Genomic DNA, 19,069 nt, shown 5'->3' with positions numbered 1-19,069 from the left:
GGGATACTGCTGGCAGCAGTTCCCATGTCTCTGTCACACCTGTGTGAAGGCACATGGGCTGCTCATCTTGGAGGATCCCAGTACTCTCCTGAGAAACAACCTTCAGCGTTACTCTGAAAAGTGGGGAAATTAGCTTAGAATTTATTTATGGTGTGTTGTTTCCCTTATACATTGCTGGACATCTTGTGGTGTGGTTAAAAAACTTGCAGAGGGTATTCAAATACATATTTTCTTGTCTTTGATATTTGATGTGGTTATATGCAGTATATACTATCCGGTGCTTATACAGTTCCTTTTGCTTTTTACATCACCGAGTGGTTTTACGACATCATTCTTTGTCTTCTCTTTGTAGGCACTTCCTGTTTAAACATGGATCTGGGTCTTCAGCTATCTTCAGCGCAGCCAGTCAGAACTATCCCCTAACATCCAACACTGTTTACTCTCCACCTCCTAGGCCTCTTCCTAGAAGTACCTTTTCCAGACCTGCCTTCACTTTTAACAAACCTTACAGGTGTTGCAACTGGAAGTGCACAGCTCTGAGTGCCACTGCTATCACAGTGACCCTGGCACTGTTGCTCACCTATGTCATCGGTAAGCGCTGCTCCTTTCTCTGCTGAGTTATTCCTTCACCTCCTCTGCTCTGTCTTCTTGCTTTGCACTAATACAAATCGTGTTTTGCTGGTAATGTTTGCCATTGGTGCTTTTTAAATCCTGCCAGACAAAACACTGGATTGGCTAAAGGTTGAACATAATATTCTCATTAGCTTTCTGCTCTGTTAACCTTGATGCTGCCTAACAGAGAAGGAAATATTATTCAGGATTACATGTTTATACTGGCAGGGGACTCCTGCTGATTTTAATTGCTGCGATATTTTCTTAAACGTTTGATTTCCATATTATGCCTTACAACACTGGTTCTCTTAAAGAATTATTTGGAAAGACTGGTAATGTTTAATTGTGTTTTGCCTTGCTACCCTTAGTTAATTTCTTCAGTCTCATCACCATTTAAATCTTACATGATTTTCCTCCTAATTGTTATATCATTTGCTAGAATGACAACTAGCTCTAAAATAATTTTATATTGTGTTGTCTAAGATAGATTTTGGTATCCCTTTATTGAATTTATGTTTGAAAAATGGGTTACACAGTACCAACTTTGCCATTTTGTTAGCAAAATACATTGGACAGGTTTATCAGAGTAGCTAGAAAGGGCTTCCTCAGGTTTGGGGTTTATTTGATTTTTTTTTTCTTTTTGGAGGATAGGTGTTTAGGAGGTTGCTTGAAGTCAATGTGGTTACAAGCATACATAGGAGAGCAATTCTTTCTGGTTTCCTGCATAACATTTATCCTGAACTTTAATTATTGCATTGAGTTTTCAATCTGAATTGAAAATATTGAAGAACGTTCTGTGTGAAGAATTTAAGAATGTGACTGTGGCTTCTGTAAACAAAGGGAAATGTAATTTTTTTTTTTCTCTCACACACTCTTAGACTGTTGTTTTAGATGGCAGTTCACAGGTGGTAGGAGCCAGAGTATTCCTGATACCCTATAGCTTGAATGGGAATAATTCCAGGTTTACCTGAAAGAGTGCAGTACATACTGGGTAAAATTCGACAGAAATAAAAGTACAGATACCTCCAAAATGATAAATGGCCACTGATTTTCTATACTGTCTGAATAACTCTATCTGTAGTGAAAATTACTAAAATTTCAATAATTTCTTGTCTCCCACTGAGGTTTTCTTCAGTCCCATAGTGACAAAGTTCTGGTGATTGTCAGCAAGATGCTCATCAGGAGGGATTTTTTTCCTAGCATCCTCACCTAATGCATATGGGAAAGCAGATTTGAGTATTTCTGGTGCATGATGATTTGAAAGCACCTGAGGATCTTGTAAGCTCCATTAATTGCAGATTTACATAACAGCTGGTGAGCATATGCCCTCGGTTAGGACAGGCTGTATCATTTTTGCAGCCTCATCTGTTTGCTGCACATTTTATCCCACCCACACCATTTAGATTTTATCTGGATTGAAGCACTGCCTCTTTCATCCCTGTTTAGATTTCAAGTCTGCCACTGAAATTTCTGTAACTTTCTGGGGATATACTGCTATATGTCATCAGCCTGAGAAGGCTGGAAGCACTCCTTGTCACCATGAATTAAAGAGCTCTGTGTGACTCTCCTGTAGATGTGTCTGTTTGTCATGTCATGGTAGCACAAGGATGTAGCATGTTTTCCTTAGTTAAACAGAAGCAGGTAAAATGGAAATGTCTTTGCATTTTATAAATTATTACCATTTCTATTTATGTTTTCTATGGAAAAAATATGAATTTTTGAACCAGGAGTTCTAATTCAGAAAAAATTTCAGGATGCCATTATTTACTCTTTTTTTTCCCAGAAATTTTTGAGTTGCAGGTAGTCTTAGTTAGCTTATTCCAAGCAAATATTCCCTCTGCCCATTTCTGGTTGGTTAAATATTTAGATAAGTTTATGGTCTCTTTTTATGACTCAGATACCTACATTCTTTCCCTTCTGCTGGGTTTGAATCATAGCATGTAAACTGTTTCCAGAGTTCACTGGCTCTGTAGGCTTATATATTTGCATATCTTTTCACATCAAAAATTTAAGTGTGCATGTTTTAAATGAATAGTTGGATACAGGAATTCAGACTGTATGTCACACTGAAGTTAAAATTCACTCCCCCAAATGTTTTCTCTTTGCTCACCATGATTCAGATCTCTCACTCCACCAGGTTTTCTTCAAGTCAGAGTTGTGTCTGAGCAATCACAACAGACATTGGCCTACATTGTAAAACAAAACTCATTTTAATTTTAAGACCAAACTTAACCTGTGATCAGCTCAGCAGTTGTTATTGGAAAAATAATGGAGACTTCTAAAAGGCAAAATTGTTTTCATCATTGTATTTTTTGACATAGCCTGCATTAACTTAGCATGAACTACAATTTCAGGTCAAATGAGTGTTGATCAAAATTTAACATCAAGCTTTTTCTTCTCCTTATCTAAAAACTTAAATGTTCTTCTTTTTTAAGTATTTTTCACTGCCATTTAATGCTTAAGGTATACATTACTTTTAAAATGACACCCAAATCTCAGCCTCAAGTCAGAGCATCTCCAAAGTCTTAGAGACATGAAACTTATTCCACATCAAAATTTACAAGTGGCTCTTACATTTGTAATGAACTGAGACCTCTGCCAGAGTGCTCTAAGCTGTGATTTCTATTCAATCAAAAGGTAAACTAGGAAAATGATTTTGTTCTTTTATTTTTCATCCTTTCCCTCTTATCAGTGAGACTCAATAGCAAAGCTTTTACATAAGAACATGTAATTCTTCTGTATTTTCTCTCCTTTGAACTACTACTCAGTTAAAAAAATAATATTTCTCCATTAATCTTCTTTTGGCCTATAATTGCTGTGTTTACTATTTGGCCTTTCTTAAATAAATTTGACTATTATATGGACAGTAAGGAAATTATAGAACACTGTTGATGGTTGTGTAACAGAAGATTTATTGAAAATCTTTAGTTTATTAAGAAAAACTCGTATTTTCACTTCAACAGGAGTAATCTCTGTGAATAGGTTCTAAAGTCATAGATAGTAGTTACTCCAAAAAAACCTTATTTCATAAAGTGCATGTTTGGTCTTCAGACTGTTGGAGGTGTAATTGTAAATTTGTTGAATTACTTTCTATGGGAAAAGTCCTACCTATTTTTGTTTTTCATTTTTCTGTTTTCCTATGAGTTAAGAAATGTAAATCACGTAAATCTGGGCAAGGTTGTTGAATTTGCCCACAAGTGGGCAGTGAGGCAGGTGAGCGGTTGGGACACACCTCAGGGAGGTGATGTTGGTGCCTCTCACCCGTGCATGGGGGCTGCAGCAGCTCCACCAGCAGCTCCTGCTCTGCCTGAGAGTCTTGCTAAAAATTCAAGAGTAAATTAGGCAAATACAAGAGATAGAATAAGAAATACAGAATTTCTTTTGGTTTTTTGCAACACCACGTCATTTCCTTTAAGCCCAGTAGAGTGGGTGCTGTGGCTGCTCATTTAGTAGTTATTTTTAGCCCATTAGTGAATAGGATTTTTCTTCCATGATTCTTCACCATTTTATCAGCAGCTGATTTTGGACTTGCAAATCACTGGTCCTATTGATCAAAGGTGCAGAGCTCCCACTGCTCCTATTGATTTCAGCAGGTGATGCAAATGTTCAGTGCCTCTGAAAATTGCATCTCATGTTCTTGGATTTAACCATCCCTGACTATGAAATGACTATTTTATATACAAATGAATTCTCAAGTATGAATATGAAGTCGTCCCTATCCTTCATGATATTATCACTATTTATGAGTAGGCACCAGAGGTGGGTGTTGGGTCTTAAATTATATTCACATGAAGGGTAAGGAAATTAAAGCCTCTGTGCTGCCTGACACTGTGACCTGTCATTTCTCACTCCATGTACAAGGGAGAGGAGTGATGGTTTCAACATTGGGAAAGGCCAGACCGAATTTTAAGGACATATGTATCTCAGTGCATGAATTTATAACATTGGTTGCATCTCTTTAGACAATGTATAACAGGACAAAAAAGGAATTATGCAGAGAGGGATCCAGGGGAAAATATACTGCTGTACACTGAGGAATATAATGGTATAGTAAACAGTGCTAGGCATTTCAGGGTTGTGCAAACATTGAGATACAGATGCATAACCCTGAAATGCCATTGAACTCCTTACTGGGGGAACTCTCACTGAGACAGATTCATCAGGGTGTCTCAGCTGGGAATTGTGGTATCTGCTCTCCTGGATTGCTGAGGAGCTTGATACTATCACAAATCTCTAATTATTCAGAGGAGAAACATTTACTGCTGCCCAAGACTAGGTTTTGTTTGTTCCTAAGTATAAAATATGGCTTGGTAATGAAAAATGAAACCAACATTTCACTTCCTTCTCTAGGAGGATTGCAGGAGAGGGGGGTATAGTTATATTTTCAGGTATAAAAATATATTAGGTATAAAAGTAAGATTTCTTGAGAAAAAGAAGAGTGCTGAGAGTTAAGATGGCTTTAACAAACACACGGAATAAGTCCTTATTTTATTAAATGCCCTACATGATCAAAACAATTTAGCACTTTAATATCTATTTTAAAAAATAATCTGAAGGCTGAATCAAATATTTAAAGTCTCAAATTATGAAATCTGTTTACAGTAGAATGAAATGGTATTTTATTTATAAAATGAGCTTACAGAAGATCACCTCTTCTGAAGGTCATGATCAAAACTTAGATTCTGGCTCTTGTGTCCAGGTATTTTTCTCATTAATTCACCTTTACAGGAACTGAGACACTGATGCATCTGTGGCTTTATGCCAAAGTGAAATCCAGTTTTATAAACAGAACCTGCTAGCAGTTACAGAAACAAATAATTTTCTGGCACTTAGATCAGGTGCAGAAGAAGTAGTCAGCTGCTGATATACATTCTATAACAGCTCTTCTGAAGTCTGGACTTCAGGGGGATGATCTTCTGAGATTCTGTAAAAAAGCAGAGAAAGCTAAACAGAAGCCTTTAGTGGAGGTCAGCAGTTTGGAGGGGCTTCACATTTGCAGGATTTTTTGTCCTTTGAAGTTCATCTTGCAGGTAGTAAGTACTTATTGCACAGGACTTTTTTGATGTCTCCTCACTACTGAGTGTCTCTTTTGCACTGGAGCCAAGGCTCTTATTCACATTCTGCCAAACATGTAGCACCGGAGTTGACAAGCTGTGCTTACACAGAAGGTAGATAAGAATAAATTAAATTAGATCATTGGCTTCCTAGCAGATGGCAGGTTAATCCAGTTTACAGAGCGAGTTCTGAAAAAATTGCTTGTATTTTTGTGGATATTTACCTGAGTATGCAGTAGAATTGTGGGGACTGAGGTAGTCAGTCTGGAACTCTCAGGTTTTTTTGTTTAAATGTTGAACAAAATAAGTGATCTGGTCAGTTACTTCAGAGATGAAGACCCAAGCTTTTGTTCTGAACATGGCCCTACTGGTTTTACTTACAGCAGTAATATGAAGCAACAGAAACCTGCCTCTGAGTGGGGAAAGTCCCTTAGGCAGCATAAAGTTACACTTACTTTTCATCTCTTTGCTGAGAGATTCCATGAAAGAAATTTATTGAAAGGTTAGATGATGTAGGCCTTAAATATGTCTTTTTCTGCAAGAGATCTGTTTTATACCTAATAATTTTTATTTTTTTTTACCTAAGAAGCACAATAATTTACCTAAGAAAAGCTCTGTACTATGACTAGGATCTTCTGTACTAGAGAGAGGTCATTTAAAATTACCCTGCACAGCTCCACGGTGTGGCCTGGCCAGGGCAGCGTGGCTGAGGAAAACATTTAGGTTCATTATGATCCTGTGGCATCCTCCAGTTTCTTCACTGACTACAGACTCCTCCAAATTTAGCTTTTGCCATAACATTCATAATGCATGTTAAAAAAAAAAAAAATCTGTGCCAACTTTTGTATTAGAATTTTATCAGAGACTTTGAATTTATAAGGGCTATCTAATAAAATATAAATGAAATAGAGGTATGGTAGTATCCATCATACAAGCCCCATCTCCCCACATTATGTAAAGAGGATCAAATTTTGCCTTCAGATTAATTTTGCCTCCAGATCACCTCAGTGAAAGCAATGTACAACTCTGGTCATGGCAACGTGCGACTCATAGATTGTACAGAGGAAAGTAATGATGTAATTATTTACAGGGGACTATACTGGATGTTCAGGCAAGCCAAGAAAGAATATCTCTTCAGATGAGTGCAGTTCCTCCCAGCAGGGAGAATATTGCACTCAGCTGTCAGAGGAGAGGTTTGGTTAGGCCAGCTGATGGAAGTTAGTGTCTGATGCTCCTGCTGACTCACCACAGCTCCTCCTAACAGGAGTGTGAATTTTGCAATCATGCCAGCTAAGAAGCTGTTTCATCTCCATTTGTCTGCTGGCCCTTGGGTATTGCCTGGAACTGTAGCAGCTCAGCTGTGATTTTACACACCCCACCAGTACCTGAAGTGTTTTAGGTGCTGCAAAATACAGGGTAGGTGATTGCAGAAATATTTTGGAATGCCAGATAGGGAGAGCCAGAGTAGCTTTTGCTCCTTCTGTAATGTAAGTGTAGTCATCAAACTTCAAGGGCTGTTCTGTGTGAAGTTGAGCTGCGTCATCTAATGCATCCTTAGCCCTAATGGTGGGTTTCATACTGTTAGTCAGCCCTCAAGGGTGATGCAGTCAAGGTCTTCAGAAGGTTGAGCTTGGAGGAAAGTGCAGAGACATTGATCAGAAAGTGAATCTCCCTCCTCCTTACCCAGCCCTGAGTTAGGCTAAGTTAGACAGAGTGATGGTATCATGTCCTATTTGTTCTGTGGAGTAGGAGCTTACACCTGGGCATTACACATGGGAAATACAGCTGAGAACCTTGCAAATGGATTTATGCTGGGGGAAATGACATTGTGGCCCACATTTGAATTGCGCAGCATTTTCTGTGCCCCTTTTTGTAAAAGCCAGAAATCCAATAGAAAAAAAAAATCAAAGGGCAAATAACTCAAAAGAGAAGTTCTTTTGAGCTTTTTAATGAAATTCAGTACATGCCTACTTATTTCTAAAGAGATTTGAGAGATGGAGATTTGAAAGTTTTATGTAATCTTATTTGGTGAAATAACTGTACATATGTTGTAGGAAAAAAGCTCCATGGGAATTTTGTATACCCTGGGTAAAAGAAAAGTAGCACAGAAATGAAGAGGTTAGGGAGGGCTCTGTGTCTGCTAAATAAATGTCTATAATTAACTTCTAAATAAAGTATCTCTCAGAATTTATGCCTTCACGGGTGTTTGTGTTCTGGTTAGTCCCAGACTGTCACCTGGATCTGAAGGTAACTTCTCAATAGCTATAATTATTGTAATAAAAATTGGAATGGTTTTAAGACTGCAAGGTGACTGGGTTTCTGCAGTGTTTGAACTCATTCAGATCAGTTCATGTAGCTCTTATTTTCCCAGCCATGTGCTTTGCTGTACAGCCCTCAGAGGTGCCCATTGTGTAGCCGAGTCCGGTGCCCCGTGTCAGCTCCTGGGGATGAGACATCCGAGCTGGCAGAGCCATCCTCTGTGCCACACACTTGGTGTTTCCAGGGAGGAAGCTGACTGTCAGACGTAGATACAGATCGTTTTGCAGCTTGCCAAGCTTTGGCACAAGCTATAAAAACAACAGCACTTCCCCAGCCTGAGGGAAGACAAAGCCAGTAAAGGACTGGAATTGTTGAGTGGATGATAATGTGAGCAGAGTGTGTGATGGAGCAGGGGCATGCACCAAGGAAAACATTCAGCCCTGGCTTTGTGACCTACCCTCTGCAGCATGTGCAAATGCTGTCGTAGGAAATTAATAATAACAACAATGGGAATAGTGTAAGAAAGAAACAATATCATATTCAGGATTCCATAACCACTAAAAGCTTATTATTGATGTGGGCAGTTGAGTTTTGCTTCCAGTAATCTGTTTCAAGTGCTTATATAATTGTTTGCATTAGTATAAATGAAATGTGCATTCATTAGCTATCAGTCTCATTGAACTGTGTTCTCTTTTTTGTTAATGACTCTTTAAATAATAATGACGTCCAGAAGCTCAAGTCAGGAGCACTTACTCTAGAGATGTCAAGGCTGCTTTTTGTTGTACATGGCAGTGATCTGTCTCACAGTAAGAATCTCAAAACTCAGACCTTAACTGTGTGATCTGACTGCAAGACACTTTTCAAAGTATTATCATGGTCCCTTGGTGATTTCAAGACCATAGAATATGGAGCAATTCAGGCTTGAGATCTCACCACTGAAACCAGAAAGCTTAGAAGGATCCTTCTAATACCTCTTCTGAGGAGTGGGTATGTGCTGCCCAGTCTCCAGAGTCCAGATCTGATGGTGAGTCAGTGGTTTGAGATGCAGTAAATTTCTCTCAAATACTGTCACCTCACTAATTCAGCAGTAATGCTCTCATTTGCTTGATTTGGGTCTTGTATCTGTAGTTGGGTGACTCTGGAGTGCACAGATCTGGAATTAATGACTGTAGTTTGGCAGCTTTGCATTCTTGTAGTAGTGTTCCCAAGCCCTGGGCAGGAATCCACTCAAGGCTTGGGGATTTTGTTGAATTTTTATAATTTAACTTTTCAGTGTGCAAGGGAGACTTGTGACCAAACACATGGGAAATGGACTCCAAGTTTTCTGGTTGTATTGAGATATTTTCCTTGAAGTATGTACAAGTGCAGAATAAAACCCTGTACTTTCTTAATGCAAGACCTATTCTAGATCACACTTATTTCTCCTGGGAGACTCTGAGGTTCCTGCATGGTTCAGGAAGAGCAAATATACTGCCTTTTAGGCTCCCACTGTGGGCAGATCCTACTCAGTGCAAATTGCTGCATGTGGCTAAAGAGCTGCTGCTCAGGCTTTGCTCTTCATGTGACAATTTCAGCTCCTCAGTGGGGATCATCCTCAATCCATATTTTAATGAGTCATCAGTCCTCCCTGCTGAGCTGCTTCAATGCTAAGGCAACCTCTTCCTTGGAATAATTTGCCTTTCTCACTAAGACCTAAGCAATTGTCTAGACTAACTGCAGTACTGTCATGTTGTACTAAAATAAGATCCTCTGTTGCTATCTTTCTCCTGCCATCCTTCAAGGCCTCAGATCAGAAAGAAAGAAGGGAAAGCAGAAAACATGAATGGCTCTGCAGGCAAAGTAGAGTAGGCAGCCTCTGCATATAGCAATAAAGCTAGTTTATGACTTCTAAAAAGGATTATTTAGTCATTTTCCTTGTACATATAACAGCTATATTTCTGTCCATTTGTGTTGTTAAATAATTGGATATATTTTAGATGTAGAGACAGCTTTTTATCTGCAGTGCAGTTCTAGACCAAGTCTGGTTAAGTAAGTAACCAATAAGTAAGAGTAAGTTTTTGCTAATGTTTAATCTAAATGAAAGAGTTTCAGAGTGCAGTGGGCACAGTTTCACTTCAAACTGGATTGGAAAAGTGAGATGTTTTAGTTGGTGTCATTGTTTTTGTCAACAAAATCTGAGATCTTTCACAGTCAAAAGCTGAGGGACAACACTGATATAGCTTTATAATCTGTCAAAAAAATATGTATATATATTTATATTGACAATACATATATTGTCAATATAAATATATATATTTATATATCGCTTTATAATCACAATATTGAATTTATTCAACTGTTATCCTTTTAAGTGCGATTAATTCCATTAATTGCTGCAGAAATGCATCACCCTAACCTGGCTGAGCTCCAGAAGAAAGTGTGGAAACTAATTAAACATTGAGTTTTAAGGTAAAATAGTAAATTGCTCATTAGCCCCCTTGAAATTCTGATTTATTACTAACAGAATAAAGTAATACTTGACTTTGCAGAAACTGGGTCATAGCATTCTTTTGTAGTCTCACTGAAGGTGCTGTAGTTTAGACACCAATTAATTGGTCTTCATTTTTTTGCAGCAGTACACTTGTTTGGTTTAACCTGGCAACTACAGCCTGTGGAAGGGCAGCTCTATGAAAATGGAGTTAGCAAAGGAAATAAAGGAACAGAATCCATGGATACTACTTACTCACCAATCGGTGGAAAAGCTTCAGATAAAACGGAAAAAAAAGGTAAGTGTAAATGAGAAGGAGGCAGATGATGGATTGTTAAACATTACTGCTCTTCAGATCCTGTATTTTCTACATTTTGACAGTATTTTCAGTTCAGGTTCTATCTTCTTTAGTATAATTTTAAAACAGATAAGAAAATCCCATAACCAGATAGGTTCCTTTAGCAGAACTCTCTCTGAAATTAGCACCCAGCCCATTAGCAAAGGAACGTTCAGTAGCACAGTGAGAGAAGAGATGAGAGTGTTTGACTTCTGTCTTGAGACAAGGAAGGGGAGACCATATTTTGCTTCTTCCCTCTTGTGCAGAGGGCTTGACACTGTGCCTGTCTTGCAGACCAAAGTCAGTCTCAGGCAAAGGGAACCTCCTTGTATTGACAGGTCAGAAGTGCAGAAGAGTAGAAATCTTAATGCTTTTCAAAGCATCCAGTTCTTGGTGTTTAAGCTAAAGCACAGCATCCTGTCACATCCCAGCTGACCCAGTCACAGTGAATCAGCTCCCAGGAATCTCCCAACAGCTCTCACAAAATGCCTGAGCCAGTGTGGCAGCTCCCTGCTGCCAGGGGCACAGCCCTGCTCTGCCCTCCCACCTCCCTCTGCAGCTCGCTGTGTCCCTGTGCCCACTGCAGGGATTGTCACCTGCACAGCCCAGCCACATCAGTCCTTCATGGCAGCAGAAAATGGCTTTGTTAAAGAATGCAAATCATCTTCTGCCAAGGAAGTGGCTGAACCAGAGCTCTTGAAGTGCCTGAGCTAGGATAGGAAAGGAGTGGGCTGTGCAGCCAGGGTGTGAAACAGAGAGAAGGATCTGTCTGAGATGTGCAATTCCTTCCTCTTAAGTCCTGTTATTTGATGGGTTTTTTTGTTTGATCACCTGCTCCAGTACTAGTCACATGCTCTGGCCCGTGCTTCCCATCAGCCATCATGACAATGCTTTCTGACCATAAAAAGAAAATGGCCTTCCCATTTCTTTTTATGGTACACAGAAAACGTGGATAAATCAGATCAGATCAAAGTGAATGGGAGTGGAATATGAAACCTAATCTTTCCAGTTGTTAGGAGAAAAGTGAAATTGTACTGGTAGCTCTGCAGTGATAGGAGACTTACAGAGCTTTCAAATTTTAGAGCAGAGCAGGGATCTGATTTTGTGTGTTCTGGGTAAGATCCATGGCTGAAAATAGGCAACAAAGTGGAACACTGTTGTACCAGGCCCTCCAGGAGGAAGATTACACCACACATCAATAATCTTGCAAATCAGTGTGGCACAACTGGATACAGATCATATTAGATAAATGAACAATAGAAATACATGTAAGGAGACAATGATGTTGTTTTCCATTATTTCATCCCTTAGAATGGATTGTAGAATGAGTTGTAGAAAATGTTTTATACACTTTTGTATTTTTGTCCTGGTGCACCATGGAGAATGCCTCAAATAGTTCTCCTCAACTGTGTTAAATCATTTTGTCAATGTATTACAGATATAATAAAAGCTTTTCCAATGCATTTGGTTTCCAAAGAAGGATGTGTAAAAAACCATCAAAAACATCAGAAGTCTTCAAAGTTAGATAGTTGGAATAGAGAAAAGAATATGCAAGTCAATAAAGAGTGAAGTAGGTAAAAATGCAGACCACCTGCCTTGCCCCTGGAAATCCCGGGTTTTAGTGGAGCTACACAACTCCCCCACAGCACTAAAGAGCAGAGTCCTGTGCTAGCAGAGCCATTTCACTGAGGGCTTATCCAGCAGTTTCAGAGGTCAGGAATAGATCTGCACTGTTGTCTCACTTGGCCCCTTTCACATTTTGGGGGTAACATGTAATCCAGAGTTTAAGATAGCAAGGAGTATACACTTGGGAAAACACAAGGAAAATTATGTGGAATTAGTACTTGCATAGGCTGACTCTAGCTAGTCTTTGCTCATTTTCTTTTCTCTCCATAACTTTTAATATATATCAGTAATTTTATTCCCAGTCCTCCTAACAAATTCTCCATCTAGAAGTGATGAAAAGGAGGACTTGGAAACTCCTTTCCCTACAGCAGGAACCACAGAAAGTTGATGCTTTGCCTGTAAACTTAAAGCCTCTGATGTAATTTCACAGGAATAAATAACTGCTGTCAGATACTGGTGACCTCACATTTTTCCTAACTCAATGCAGCAGTACAGAATGCTTTTCCAGACTTTGAAAGTGTCTTTTAAACTAATCTTTTAATGAAAATCAATCATTTAAACCAGGAAGTCAAATTTCTTCCAGAAGTCACCTTATAACATACTGACCCACAGCTATGAGTTAACACGAGTTAACATTTTAATATGTAGTAATGTGATTAAAAAGTCAGATATCCTATTGATGCTGGTATTTATCAGGGGAGTACAAGGAAATTGATTGTTTCAGGATCAGTAGTAATAAGCATGTGGGTATATTCTTGTGGAGGTAATTGGCACCACGCTGTTCAGAGTTTTTCTTTCTTGAAGCCAAGAGAAAGCTGTGATTAGGAATCTATCTTCTCTTTTAGACTTCTGAGGAAACTGTGCTTAGAAAGCATAGGGGAGAATTAATACCCCAGTTGGCAAGATTGGACCTGTACAAGGAATTGAATATAGATAATTAAATGATACTTTGTCATAAAAAAAATTGGTTTTACAACAAAAGCAGAATTGTATTGCAGTGCTGTAACTTTAAAAGCTTATTCTGGACTTTTTCAAGAAAGAGCAAAAAAGTACACAAGCATAGTCTGTGAGGAGTGTGTTTTCAGGTGCCTTTTTTGTACAGTCAAATACCTGCTTAGTTCAACTAAACACAGAAACAAAGCTAAATTATTTTTCTGTAAAGAAAGCAGAGTGGCACAGTGAAGATGAAAATATGCATTTCAGACATGACTCCTACAAAGGCCTTTCCATTCTCTGTGGTTGTGTGGAAAATTAACATTTGAAAGGTGGGGATTCTGTGGCTGCATCCTATCAGTAGGGGCAGACAGTATGTGTATTTTCCTGTTAGCATTGTGAACAGCAGCCTGCACTTCTCTCCCAAGGGATGAGATATATGTACATATAAGTGCATCTGGGTTTTTTAAGCTTATATTAAATTATTGCTAAAGCAAAGGTATTCAGCCAAATGTGGAAAAACTCCCAAGGTACATCGCAACGCTAATATAATATTCAGCATAATTTGATTAAATCAATTAGTGAGAATTCAGCCAGACTGACAACATAACACTTTTTCCTTTCAACAAGGAAACAGACCTTCTCACTCCAAAGTACAAGAAGTAGCTACTGTATGTTAAAGACCTTGAACACTGACCAGTAATGCCTTTAACTTCAAAAATCATACTGTATCCTTAACTTTTTACTTAGTGCTCTATTGTCTTGTAATTGAATCATATTAATTACCAAGTATCAATATCATCAAAAAAACCCATAGTGTTTTACTTAACCCAGGGTAATTGCTTGCAAAGAATCTTTAAGATTTAATATCTCTAGAGTATTGGAAATAGGGGAGAAGGTTTTTAAATTTACATAAGCCAAGTAGGATCTTTTATGGATTGGGGTGGAAAGGGATCCACTTTCATTGTACAACAGAGAAAGTTTAATTCTCTTTTCAAAACTCAACATTCAAAATTTTTTCTATGAAGCAAGTTGGGCAGAAGTAGTCTCATCTTGAGCATTGTTCAAGTAGCAATTTGGAAATATTTTAACTCAAAAACTAAGTGGTGTATTTTTAGAGTACTATATTGCAAGTTCCTACTCTAAAAATAGATGTATTTACATGGTGAGGTGTTATAAGTTAGTCCGTCACTCTTGCTGTGGGTTTGATGACACAAAGCAGCTGTAAAGCTGGAAGATCAGGTGCCCTGAGAATTACTCCTGCCTTGTAAATTAAATCTCTATTCATTAAGAATGCTAAGTACTTCCTACGCTAGTTAAAGCCTATGTAAGGTCCCACAGAGGGGCTTTGTTATTAACACACTCAGGCAAAAGCTGGCCCTAGCTTTGCTGCTGCTGTTTTCTTTTCCAGGGGTGATTTATAAAATTTCACGTATATTATGTTGGTTTAGATATTTATATCCATGTATTGTAAAAAGTGAGGCTCCAGTCACTTTGCTCCTGGTTATTTTTCATTGTGATTCTGGAATGAAATGAAACATAGATGGGTATGGCTGCTGAATTCAGTCTTCTCTTGACTTGTCCTCTAATGCCACACACTATCCTGCTTTTACCTTAGTTCAGAGTATGGAAATGTCAAGAGAGTTTTACAAACCTTTCAGTGGAATTAGCTCAAATGTTAGCAGGATTGGGTCAGGATTTGCAGCATGTCACAATGCTGATCACAGACAGGCAGTAAAAAACATAAAGATCGTGATATAAGCCAGAAAAGCAAGCCAGCTCCAATTTAGTTTGGCAGAGTCTTCCTTATGCTTTCCATTTCCCTTTGTGTTTCAGCACTCTCACACACATGTGTGAAGGTACACATTGTTGATGTCTGCAAATTTATTGTCCAGCATTATGAAATTATGCCAGTTTTATCTTCAGAGTGCCTTTGCCTATCCTCACTCCCCTATTATGCTTTCGTGAATACCAAGCCAGAACAGATGTTCTTCACTTCTTCAGGACTAGATTAACACTACCATAATAAAACCATTAGGAATGGTGATTAATAGAAATCTGGGTTGGAGAGGGGCTCTGAACTACCATGCTTGATGGATTTTCTGTCCTCACTGGGGACCATTTGTGTAGCTTCTGCAATGTCCCTTCAGCAGCAGTCAGAAATCTGTGCCAGAGGGAGAATTTCCCACTGTCCTCGCTCTGTGTACTCGCAGTTAAATGTGTTTTGGTTGCATAGTTGATGGGCAAAGACCATGGTTTACACAGCAGCAGTTCTACCTTTTCATAATCAGTAAAGTGTTCATAATCAGCAAAAATCATGACAAAAAATATGCTGTGAGACTTGTTGGAAATATGTTGTTCATGTTTGTTTGTGTTTTCTGACTTGTTGAATAAAAAATGCAATTAAGGTGTTAGGAGTTGATTTTTGTATATTCCAATATATCTAAGGCATGTTTATACCTTGTAGCCTTCTCTCTTCTGTAAATACTCAACTGGCTATTTGTTTGTTTCTGGAAAATCAGTGTTTCAGAAGGGCCGGGCCATAGACACGGGAGAAGTGGAGATTGGAGCACAGGTTATGCAGACCATCCCACCTGGCTTATTCTGGCGCTTCCAAATTACCATACATCACCCCGTGTACCTGAAATTCAACATTTCACTGGCAAAGGATTCTCTGCTGGGGATTTATGGCAGAAGAAACATCCCACCTACTCACACTCAGGTAATTGGAAATGATCCTGATTCTATCACACTTAGATTTTCAATCAGCAGTGGACAGGAGTGTTCAAAACACGCTTTCAAAGCAGAGAGGGAGGGAAGGACTGGCAGTAACCAGTCTGGTTATCCTTTTCTTTTTACTGAGCTCTGTCAACATCTCAAACCATGCTCTCCCAGAGCACAGTGTCATAGCAGACAGGTCAGCAGCTGTGACCCCAGGGATGTGACTGTCTGGGAGACTGAACAGTTACACACCGTCCTGCTGCATAAATCCAGTGTCTTCCATGCAAGTGATGAAATTCCAGTTCACTTGAAAATGCTTTAATTTTTATATGATTCCCTTAAAACAAATAGATTGTACAGTCAGTCTAAAGAGTTAATAGAAAAGGAAAAAACTGTCTCTGGTTGCTAAGATCAAAATTATTTTTGAGTGCATACTCCTGGGGATTTTGCAAGAGAAAATGTAGCTAAGCAGTCACATGCAATATTGCTGGTCACATTCAACTGTTTTGTTTAGACCTCATGTATTTGGCATATGAAGCTGTCATTTTTATGGATAGTACATTTTTAATCTTTCTTTATAGCAGGATCACACTCCACAGAGTGTGATAAACATATGTGGAATCATGGAAAGATTGTCTATAATGGACCACTGGAGATCATCTACTCTAACCTCAAAAAATTTTTACTAGAGTTTTGACATTGGAAATATGCACTTTCAGGTGTCACTGACTTTAATTGAAGCTGGATCTTCCATTGAGCTGACAATGAACTTTACTGAAAATCAGAATGCCAAAAAAACCTAGAGAAATATGTGTATTTCTTGGACAGGGATTCATAGAAATCTCTGATGCTTTGAGGTTAACAGGCATTGAAGTTGTCAGCATCCACCTGGTATTAAGAACTTTCCTGTAAAAAATATATATACTTATTTGCATTACTAAAATTAAATATAAAGAAAAAGTATATTGAGGTTTTGATATCTGATAGTGATATCAAGGGGATTAAGGATTTAAAAATCTGATAAACAACTACAGGTTTTTAATCTGCTCTTGGCATTTGAGATGAATAGCTGCATAGCACAGGCACTACACTTTGGGAATTTTGGAATTATTCCCATTGAAGAGATGTAATTTTTGGACTTAATCTGCTGTATCTAGTGTAGCAAGTCTGATTTTACCCTGCCATAGCAAACAGTTATACCAGTTTTGATGCCACATTTCTGAACTATGATAATGCTTTCTATATGTAAACTTAAGCCAAAATGACTAGGTTATGTAATTGCTGTCTACATTGGTGAATACTTAGGCAATTCCTCTTAAGATTTCAACTGTTAATTCATGTTTGAAGGAGACATGCAGACTAGATTCATGAATATTTGCTAGGTGGTTAATTTTTGCTCATTATTATTTCAGTTTGATTTTGTAAAACTGATGGATGGAAAACAGTTAATTAAACAGGAACCAAAAAACTCAGAGGAGCCTCAGCAAGCTCCCAGGAACCTGATCTTGACTTCCCTGCAAGAGACAGGTTTCATTGAGTACATGGATCAAGGAGCTTGGCATATGGCATTCTACAATGATGGAAAGAAAGTAGAGCAAGTGTTTGTACTAACTACAGCCATTGGTAAGAAAAATCACTATATAATTATTATTATGATGATTATTACATTGCAAAGATGTGTTTGATGTATTCCAGCTCCTCTTAAGTATTCTCTTAAATATGTTTTATTTCAGCTTAGTTTAATTAATCTCAGTGGAGCAACATCATGTTAAGCCAATGTTAGACAAATAGCAATATTTGTATATTACAGATGGATGTTATCAAATTAAGTGTGAAGTTTTCATATGTTAAGATTTTTATATGATAGCTTAAATGCTTGAATGATTTCTGGTGTTATCTTTTTCCAAGTAAAAGAGATTATATCTTTCCTCTCTACTTATGTGTGCCATAAATCCTACAGAAATTATCCAGGCTTTAAGTCTTTATTTCCAGTATTTTAGTCAGCTGCAATTTAGAAAATCTTTTGTGGATTTGTTTGTGAGTGTTGTTTGATGGATGGATGCTGGTTTTTTATGCAGTTACTCAAATGCACCATTTTGTTTGGAATACAGAGAAGAAATACAGGAGGCAGTGTCCTGGTAGCTTTGAGATTCCTCCTGCCTTTTTAACATGCATAGGTGAGCAAGTGTTTGCAGATGTAGGTGTTGTGAGTGAGCAGTCCTCCCACATAGGGCTTTTTTGGAATTTAAATTTAGGAAGTGTTGTATTTATGACAGTCTCAGTTTGCTGCAAGACTTTAACCACTATACCCTTTAGTTAACCTGTTCTACCATATGTTGAGCAAGATGTCTTTACTAGTAATGGACGTGCCATCTGCTCTTGAGAGCAAGTGGATACTATTTTTACTGTGTGGTAAACACCTTGCAGAGCAGGACAGTATGATTCAAATATCCAGATTCTGAAGGACTTGCATAGAAGAAAAAAATTAGAAATTGAGATAGAGTTGTAATGACTGGTTCTGGTGTAAAAATGTCATATTTGCGCTGTTCAGAAAAGTTGAACTTCTACAAGAAAATATGCCATTATTCAATTCCATCTGAGAAAATAAGAGTCAGGCAATTTATGAAGCATCTTTGCAGATGCTCTACAAAGACCATAAAACCGGTCCAGTGTCCAAATTCCTGATCCCTTGTTTATTTTTATTGTAAGACAGCAGGGTTTATACAGGAGGGTTTAAATAATATTTCATTTAGTAGCAGAACTTCTACTCCTCCCCTTCCCCACACCCCCCACCCCAAAAATGAAATTAATGTCCAGACTTTAATTCATGTTCCATCCCCTCTGTGGCCAATAAGCAGAGGAGACTATGAAAGGGGGAAGTGTGTGAGCCACAGTGCAGGCAGGAATCCTTGTGCTTCATCTTCAAAATGCCTGCAGGAAGATATTTTTGGGAAAAAGTCTGTTCATGCTGCTGCAAGGCTCTACTGCTTGTGCATTTGAGCATACTGCCAACTATTGTCTTTTCATAACCTGTGTATCATCTTCTCCTGGTTTTCTGTG

General features: G+C 38.3%; 1 protein-coding gene across 1 annotated transcript in view; it reads left to right on the top strand.

Moving 5' to 3' along the window:
- TENM1 (teneurin transmembrane protein 1) overlaps positions 1–19,069 on the top strand; it is a 306,681-nt gene that overhangs the window by 162,966 nt on the left and 124,646 nt on the right. The window contains exons 5-8 of the mRNA XM_059482796.1: positions 353–591; positions 10,538–10,690; positions 15,811–16,010; positions 17,422–17,632. Of these exons, the coding sequence (XP_059338779.1) occupies positions 353–591; positions 10,538–10,690; positions 15,811–16,010; positions 17,422–17,632 (803 nt within the window). The remainder of the gene's footprint in view (positions 1–352; positions 592–10,537; positions 10,691–15,810; positions 16,011–17,421; positions 17,633–19,069) is intronic.

Source organism: Ammospiza nelsoni, chromosome 15 (genome assembly GCF_027579445.1).
Source record: "Ammospiza nelsoni isolate bAmmNel1 chromosome 15, bAmmNel1.pri, whole genome shotgun sequence".
Taxonomy (NCBI): Eukaryota; Metazoa; Chordata; class Aves; order Passeriformes; family Passerellidae; genus Ammospiza; species Ammospiza nelsoni.
The sequence above is the reverse complement of the archived record's forward strand: the minus strand, read 5'-3'. Positions and strand labels throughout refer to the sequence as shown.